Source organism: Terrapene carolina, unplaced genomic scaffold (assembly GCF_002925995.2).
Source record: "Terrapene carolina triunguis isolate 2854851 unplaced genomic scaffold, T_m_triunguis-2.0 Scaffold247, whole genome shotgun sequence".
NCBI lineage: Eukaryota > Metazoa > Chordata > Testudines > Emydidae > Terrapene > Terrapene triunguis.
Genome location: NW_020664598.1, coordinates 261,271 through 270,237, shown reverse-complemented (window position 1 = coordinate 270,237; position 8,967 = coordinate 261,271). Strand labels below are relative to the sequence as shown.

Here is an 8,967-nt window from a genome sequence, read left to right as displayed (position 1 = left end):
GGCACATGTAGGCAAATGTAAAATGTTTATAGGCAAATGTAAAAACACATTATGCAGCATGTTTATAGCCAGGTTAGCCACATTACACCTTTCCACCCATGAAGAAAGAGCAGAGATGGCACAAGATCCAGGGAAGCTAGAGGAATGCAGATTAAGGGCCTGACTTTCAGAGGCACTCAGCAATTCTGAATGTTAGGCCCCTTGAAATCAAACTTTGTTAGAGAGGAACCATTCTGTGGATCTTTACTTTTAGAACTAATAATAAAACTCATTGAAGAGTGACTTCTGCACTTTTCTGAGTAATAGACACACTTTCACCACTGCACTGAGCAAATCCATGCCCCCATACACACACCTGGACTAGCAACACTCCCCCACCTCCTCTGATGCTCGGATATTCTCTCTGTCCTGTGGAGACTTTTTGACTTGCAGTGGCACAGCATTGAATGTGACCGTCAGACTCATTAGTCAGGTGTGTGTGTGGGTGTGGATGGGGGTAGGGTGGGGGGGGTGAGGGAGAAAGAGAGTTGTTACCTGCCAGGCAGTTTGCTGGGGCTATATAACAAAAGATGACCATTTTTTTCAAAGAAAGAAAAAACGCCAAATTGCTGGGCTGTCTCCTTTAAGCCCCTCCTCCCTCTCTGCTTAGATATTTGGGGATTAGAAAGGCTAGGCCAATCTTTCTTTGCATATCCCCCAACTGCTTGTTCATTACTGCCAACTGCTGTATGTAGGGTGGCTACTAAACTGGCTTCCTTCCTTTAAGGGGCTTTATGGGTAAGTGAATGTTTTGCATTTGAGAGAAGTGCCCTATTTCAATTTGAATAGGGCAAAAACTCTTCCTAATGCTTTCCTATTTTCTCCCTGGTGAAATAGTCCATTGGTACTAGGCAGAGAGCCGGCAGCAGCCTTGCAGACTTCTGATACTTCTCTCCATGACTGCTGTGCCTCTGAAGTACACCTACCTGCTATGATACACACTGACCTAAGGACATGGCCATCTCCCACTTCCCATACAGCAATCAGAAGGCTACACAGCTCTTGGTCACTAACAAACGGGGTTAATTCAAACTGGGACCTAGGAGTGAAAGGAGATTCACTAGTACGGCTCCAGCCACCACCCACCAAACAGGAACTAAGCCTTTCCTATAAAGGTAACAAAAGCAAGGAGCAGCATGGGATGAGCTGGCCTCATTACAAATCAACAGAAAAAGCGTCTCAATAAAATTCCCATTTCCGTCTATTTCTGCAGTTTGAAACAGCATCAGAGTGTGGACAGGAAGAATGGCAATGGATTTACATCAAGGTTACTCATCAATGGAGCTTTTCATCAAAGAACTGAAGAAGAGGGCAGAAACCCCCGGCATGTGACCAGCGCAGATCTGCAACATCCGGAGCAGCCGCTGAGCTGTGGCAACTCTGATTCCTTCAGACTGGAAGCAGAGGGAGAAAAAAACAACAACAACAACCCAAAACCCACAAGTTATTTAAAAATAAAGGGACGGAAATGAAAATCTAGTTGGTGCTGAGGCGCAGGCAGGAACCAAAGTTAAGTGGAACCCAGATCAACTAGACATGGAGGTTCCCAAACCTGCTCACCTACTTGTCTAGGACCAGTGGGAAGGAGGGGGCAGAGTCACAAAGATTGAAAGCCCCTTTGAAGAAGTACTGTGGACCCAAACCCACTGGTATGAGATTGGGGAGAGGGAAGGAGGAGTGAAAAGGGGCAGCAGAGCCACAGGGTTGGTGAGGGAAGGTAGGGGAGGTATTCACTAGATTCAGGATGACCAACTATGTGCAAGGGAGCAGCAAGCCATTTCCATTATGCAAGCTCTCTTCCCCCAGCCCTTCAATCAGCAACAGTTGATTAACCCCTCCCAAAAATTAAGCATCCTTACATCCAGCTCACAGAATAGGACAGGGCTGCAGTAGAGGTTTCCCAGTTTCCGGACAGCATTCATCTCTACGCTGCAGTGATTCATCCTACCAACTTCACCAGAGAGAAAACAGGAAGGCATTAGGGAGAGTTTTGCAATATTCCACAGCCCATCCCCAGTGGAGAAGAGCATTGAGGAATGTTTAGCTCCACAAATGATCCAAATCTAGCATACAGCATAGTCCTCATAATAGCAAAGCTCATTCAGGCAGTAATGAGCAGGTCAAACAGAATGGCATTGAGACTACCATTAAGAAAGGTCCATGGGAAGACACTTTGCAGTTCTATACAAATCAATCTTGCAATTCGTATCCATGGGGGCAAGGGCAGAAAAGAGACGCCTGATTGGAGGAAATGAAGGGAAGGACCAAGTGAGGTCAGAAACATGTTCTGAGCTGGGGAAAAGAGAGGAGATTCAACAACATTTAAAGAAAAGCTTCTGTGACAAGCTGTTGGCTTGTTTTGTTTAAGGTGAAGCCATTCCAGGTGTTTTAAGGAGTAGAAGAAGAAGTGATGAAACACTGGAAGGAGGAGGAGAAAGAAAAAGGTGGATACTCAGCATACATACCACCTGTGATGAGGAAGCACACTTTCCCAAGGAAGAAGTTGGCATCCATGTGTGATAGTGAAGCTTCAACATTCCTAAGACTGATGGAAAAGGAAAGAAAAAACACATCATACAATCCAGTTAAACCAGAGGTTAGGCTAGTGCTAGTACCATCACCAGCACACCAGGAAGCCAGAGCAGCACAAAAGGAGAGACTTTCAAAGGCACAAATAGCAGATGGACATCCACCTCCTACAGAAAGTCAGAAGGACTTGGGTGTAGCTGCCATTTATGCCTTTCAAAGTCTCTCCTCTTTGTGCTTAGATACTAATGATGGGTGCTAGAGAAGCCATGAAATAGACAGAAAGGAGAATAAAACTCAAGAGTAAGAGGATACTGTTCAAATGAATGAATATCTTGGTGGAGATCTTTAAGGAGCCCAAGGAAGTTAGGCATCCAAATCCCACTGGGCACCTAACTCCTTTAGTCTTCTTTGAAAATCCCAGTCCTTGTATTTTATAATGACTTTCATCTGGATGGCTGTCCAGTGTGACCTGTTACTTTTGAAGACCTGTTTGAGTCCAGAATCAAAGGTCACAAATGAAGCAGCTTTGGCAACACTCTTACCTTTCCCAGCAATGAGGTTTTATCCTCATTATAAAAATACAAACAGGATTGGATTTCTCTTTGTATCAACACTGAGGTGCCATGGTACAGCTGAGAGAGGTAAGGGATAAGATAGACAAAGATCAAAGATCATGTTAGTCCTGCTGACTGATGGAGCTCCAATCCCAGAGGGACCTGGTTTAGCAATTCCATCATAAAGAGTACCTGCACACACCATTGACTCAGATCTGACTGTTAATTAAGACTGCCTAGGGTAGGCCAGCTATCAGAACACCGTAACACCCACCACCAACTTGTATGTTGTTTCCATTTTACAGATGGTAAATTTTCAGATTTCATGCACCTGACTCTACATAAGCAGATTACTAGCGCGATCAGAAAGAAATTCCACCCTCCTTGGTATGGCAGAGCACTGCACAATTAGGTGTGTTAAAGGAAAGCAGGTTTCACATTATTTATTCATTGTCATAGGCAGGATAACTGCTGGAGGAATTATTGATCTGTTCCACTACAGCAAGTCCAGTGTTTGAAAGCCAATGGCTCTGTGGGCTTCTAACCATCACAATGATGCAGCTGCTGGATCAGTTTACCCCAGGTTAAACTGACAACTAACTCCTTCCTCAAGTTCTCCCTCCGCTGTTCCAACCCCTTCTGCATTTACCTGTGTTTGCTTTGCATGTTAATCATAAAGGCAATCAGATCAATCCGGGGTCGGATATGATCTCTCTCAGCAGGTAAAGGGAGGGAGGTCGCCACGTGGCTGAAAGACAAAATAAGTTTGCAGGTTTACCCAAACTGAATAGAGTGGCCAAGCAGAATCCATTTCGCCGGCCACTTACTTAGCTAGAATGGTTAGCAAGAGTAGATTTAGTGCCATGCATTTCAATGGCTATAAGCAGTTGATGAAACTCATTGCTTGGTTAAATGGCACTCCTGGTGTCCCCCATAAGCCTATTCACAGTCATTAACAGCCACAATTGACATTTGGTAGCATAAACTTTGTTACCGCCAAGCTGCTTAATGAGGCCATCCCGTATGACAATAGCTTTCTCCAAGGATTCGTACTGTACTCTTCCCTATAAAAGCCCTAGCAAGGTATCAGGAACTGTGTGCTGTTAGAGGTCCATCTTTCAGATGTGATGTAGACCAGAGTCATTAGTGACAGCAGGGTTGTTTTTTATTTTTCCTTTTTTAGTTGTCAGAAGGAGGGTGTTAGCCCTGGTCCCCTTGATCAACTTCAAATCAAGTAGCTGTCATGGTCTTGTACCAGATATGGACTGGCTACAGAGTTTACTTCTGAGCAAACTATACACCAAATGTGTTCATCATAGGATCCTTTAATGCTCTGCCAGCTATGGCTTTGGTTCGTTTAAATAAGATATTTTACACATAGCACACCTAATAGAACAGCATGATACAGTTTGTCTTTCCATTACAATAATTACATTTTAGGGGCCTAAAATTTCTCATGTAACTACAGTTGAATGAAGCACTGTACTTACTTGGCAACACTGCATGTGTGTAGGATAATGTCAGTAAATAGTGCTTTGCATTCTACATCACAGTCTACTTCAGTAGCACATGACTATCCTGTAAATCAGTGGTTCTCAAACTTTTGTACTGGTGACCCCTTTCACATAGCAAGCCTCTGCGTGCAACCCCTCCTTATAAATTAAAACCACTTTTTTTATATATTTAACACCATTATAAATGCTGGGGGCAAAGCAGGGTTTGGGGTCGAGGCAGACAGCTCGCAACCCCCCATGTAAGAACCTTGTGACCCCATGAGAGGTCCCAACCCCAGTTTGAGAATCCCTACTGTAAAGTACCTTGAGGCTCTGTAAGTTAGGAGATACAGTATTTTTTTATCTATGTATCACAGAGAGAGTGTAGCAACTTCCCAGTTAAAACTTCTAACCAGCTCTCTATGGTATATCTAATGATAACCACCCCTGCAATGCTCAAAAAGTGATCTTTTCGGCTTCCAACAGAGTGTGTTTTAGGTGTGGCTAAGGGAGAATCTTTTTGGCCAGATTTTGAAAAAAAATTGGAAGTCATTTCTGAGATATGAGAGTTTAAAAGTCAGGGGTGAAAACTATCTCTGGAAAATACTTTTGTTTGTAACACCATTTGTCAAAAATAATTTGGCTTAAAAACTTCAGATGACATTTATGGAAAATGTTCAGGGACACATCTAGTGGCTTTTATCATGTTTAAGAAGTGTAGCTGCACATTTTGGAAGGTCTCCATGGCTGAATTACAATCAGAATGGTTTGGAGGTCCCCAGCACAGCTGATGATATCTGGCAAATCTTGTACCTTTGTAACACTTACAGCTTATAGGTATTTGCTAGGTGAGGCAAAGGTATAAAGTTAAGGCAGTAATGCAGTGGTCTTACAGGTCTTGATGCTTGTAGGCCAATAGCTTAGCTAAACTAATTAGGGCATAAGGCCCAAAAAACTTTAAGCATAAGTAGCTAACAAAGACCAACCATAGATCATAAGATATCACAAGACAGAATGTGGTAATGACTAAACTGCTGACAGGTAACCACAAGATGCTAGTTTATATCAGCTTGGGATATTTTAAGCTAGAGACATCAGCAGATGTCTGACCACAAGAATGCCATGTAACCTGGCTGTACCCTGGCCTGTGTGCCTGGGGAGATGCCAGGGTGATGACCTTTGATGATGGTGATGACAGTGAGGGGGAAAGACGATACCTAACACTTCCGGTTGTTCTGCAAGGGATGGTATAAGTATAGGGATGCTCCACTCATTCTGTATTATATCTACCTACCTTGCTTGGTTGGAGCATTTGTGATTTTGCTGATTGTGTTAATAAAATTATTACAAATACAGAAGGTTTTTCCTAAGTGTGAGTGTTGTCATTGCTGTCTGTGCACATTGGAGCTCCCAGCTGAACAGTAATTCTGATAATACTTGGCCTAACCTTGGGACAAGAACCTACCAAATTCCAGAGTGCTAACCGTGGAAACTAAATCGGTAATGTAATTCACCTACAATCAATAGTTCAGGCAACACACTTGCCAATGGACTTCAATGGTCCAAACAATGTTATGGATTTTGGAAGTTTCTCAAGAGTTCTGGTGGACAATTATACTGCTCTAGAATCACTAGTGCTGCAGCAGCGAGAGAAATATACCCTTCTTCCAAAAATCCAAGTTAATGCATTTCCTCTTGTGGATATAATTGCCAAAGTCATTACATTAGCAACAAAGGGAATTCCCAGACAGAAGTTATCATTTAAGCTGGAGGTAAAATTCCAAATGCAAATCAATAACGTGAGGAGGAATAACATAACAAAAGGGTGCGTGTAGGACAAGAATTGTAGCTAGTGGACATTTTACAAGGAAACTTGAAATCTAATCAGTTTAAAGTAGTGTGAGGCACTACACCTGCCTGATTCCCCCTGTTGATTTCAGAGTTTCCATTTTTGGATGGAAGACCCACACAGACAAAAAAAAAAAAAATCAAAAATCTATTTAGATGCTTATACTGCACCCAGCACTGATCTTCAAGCACCTGGGCTACATATGGGGTATGTCTACACTGCAGCTGGTATCAGGGAGGGCAGACAGACTCGTGCTAGCACACTAAAAATAGCAGCGGGGCTGTCGCGGCACAGGTTGTGGCTCGGGTTAGGCACCCAAGCTCAGACCCAGGTGGCCGTTGCCTCACAGCTATTTTTAGTGTGTTAGCTTGAGCAGAGATAGTGCAAGTCTGTCTGCCCACACCAGGAGGCATGTCCCCAGCTTCAGGGTAGACCATTCCACAAAGGGCTAAGTATTCTCCCCCTCTAATCAGGTGTGGGCTGCTATTTCCTGAAGAAAATGCAACTTGTCTCTTGTACATACACCTAAATCCTACGGAGAAGTTGTAACTTGCAGTTGCACAACCACATCGATGCAATATTGTGCTCTGGGGGTTCAGAAAAGCAAATTCTATCCTTGAAGCGAACGCCCTTGGACTACACTTGATTCCATTGCTACCACCGTGGAGATTGCACCTGTGAGTGAGCTTCAGGTCTGCATTTGACATGCGCAGATGCAGCCCTACTGAGTCACTATCCATTTCCTGCAGTGCCTCAGTTTTAACTTAATCTGCCATAACCAATACTACTTCCACAAGCCTATCTGACCAGATCTCAATTTGAGACTGAGTCTAGAAAAAAAGAAAAAAGAAAAAAAAAAGGACACAAATAAACCTTGGTAAAGAATAATTTCAGAATTGAATTGGGAAGATTTTTGTTCCACCCTTTTCCATCACTTACATATTTATCTTGAAGTTTTTTTTCTCCTTAAGAATTGCCTCTGCTAGCTGCTGCTGCTGACTTTCATCGGTGCCCACCAACTGCTCAGGAAGGGAAAATGACTTGTAAGAGATGCAACCAAAAGATGGGGGGAAGTCACTAGCTAGTGCCCTTCACCTTGAGAGGTCCCAGGGCACGTTATGAACTACAAGGCTCAGGGAAGATAGTTCACACACAGGCAGCCACCTCTGGGGCAGGATGGGGCAGCTGGTTAACAGCAAACAGCACATCTGTGGGGAGAGGTTGCAGCCACCTGGCCCTACATTTTGGGCCTGCGTCCATCAGTCCCCAAGCACATGTGTCCAGCTGTGCAGGACTCTCAAGCCCCTGGCACTAGGGGAACACCTAGCACAGGTTAAGGAGAACAGAGGCAACCAGGGTGTCAGTGTTGTAGCCCAGCAGAGGAGGTGTCCTCGGTAGTGCCGCATCCCGCACGGTCAGGCTGGGGCTCAGGTAGCCATCCACAGAGCACGCATGGCCCAGTCACCCCACCAGCCCCTGCTCCAACCGGGCCCGCTGTGCAGGTACTGATCAGACATGACCCTGCTTAGCCAGAGGGGAGGGCACGAGACCTGCCCCCAGTCGCCCTGAGGGGCGGGGCAAACAAGCCTCCCCGCCTATCAGCACAGGCCCCAGGGGAGGCAGGGCGACTTGTTTGCATACTAAAGTCAGAGCACCAATCAGGACCTAGGGCGCGGCCAAAGGCGCCGGAGGCGCCGATTGGCCGAAGCATACGGTTAACTGGACGGATGCGGCGGTAACGGGGAGGTTGGTCCCGGGCGCCCCGGGAAGGGGACGGGACACGGATTCCTCACAGACCTACCAAGATAGCAGCCGAGTTGAGCGTCGGGAGTTTATCGAAGGGCCTCACAAGCGACATCCCTGCAAAGTACCGCGCGGCCTCTGCCGCGCCAGGATTTCAAACCGCCACCACGTGCTGCGTCATCACGCGCCGGACCGCCCAACGCAAGCAGCGTACGCGGAGCGAGATCACTGCACGCCACTGCGCATGTGCGCCTATACGGGCGGGAGGGGCCAGGGGGAAAAGTGTGAGGTTGAGCGACGCGCATACGCAGCTGTGTGTGTGTGTGCGCGCGCCCGCCCGCCTGCCGGAGAATCACGCCGCGTGCTGTGCGCGCTTCCTTGGTGCGGCGTGAGGGCCCGCGCGCTGCGCGTGTGTGTGCAGTTCGCTTCCGTTACCTTACTTCGGTCTCCCGGCGCGTGACTGTCTGGCGCGCGCGTCACTCCCCCTCCCCTGGTGCTGCTTGCGCAGCGCAGTCTCGCTAGGGGTGATCCGGGGCCGTGTTCCTGCGCGTGCGGCTTGCGGCGGGCTGCACGTGCCTGGTGTGTTTGTGCCGCCGGCCCGTGCCTGAGCCGCCTGGGTCCCAGCTTCGCGTTAGAGGGACGGGGGAGGTTGGACCAACAGACCCGCTTTGGAGCCTGCGCAGGGCTCTTCTGGTCAGGGCCTGTCAGTCCCCTGGCCCAGGGTTTTCGGCGGGGGGCAATATAAGCTGCTGGCCCCGCC

The 8,967-nt window shown here is 46.7% G+C and overlaps 1 protein-coding gene across 1 annotated transcript; it reads right to left on the bottom strand.

Moving 5' to 3' along the window:
- Positions 1-532: 532 nt before the first annotated feature.
- Positions 533-8,462, bottom strand: CENPM (centromere protein M). The gene is made up of 6 exons (XM_024197718.3): positions 8,266-8,462; positions 7,404-7,483; positions 3,772-3,870; positions 2,505-2,584; positions 1,899-1,990; positions 533-1,433 (listed from the first exon to the last, which is right to left on the bottom strand). The coding sequence occupies exons 1-6, from the start codon at positions 8,320-8,322 to the stop codon at positions 1,308-1,310; spliced, it is 534 nt and encodes a 177-aa protein (XP_024053486.1). The 5' UTR covers positions 8,323-8,462; the 3' UTR covers positions 533-1,307.
- Between the last annotated feature and the right edge of the window lie 505 nt (positions 8,463-8,967).

Coding starts and splice junctions, on each gene's coding strand:
- CENPM (XM_024197718.3), bottom strand. CDS start 8,322: ATGTCGCTTGTGAGGCCCTTCGATAAACTCCCGACGCTCAACTCGGCT. Junction 7,484..8,265: donor TCAACTCGGCTGCTATCTTG/GTAGGTCTGTGA, acceptor CTTCCTGAGCAG/TTGGTGGGCACCGATGAAAG. Junction 3,871..7,403: donor AAAAACTTCAAGATAAATAT/GTAAGTGATGGA, acceptor TTTGTCTTTCAG/CCACGTGGCGACCTCCCTCC.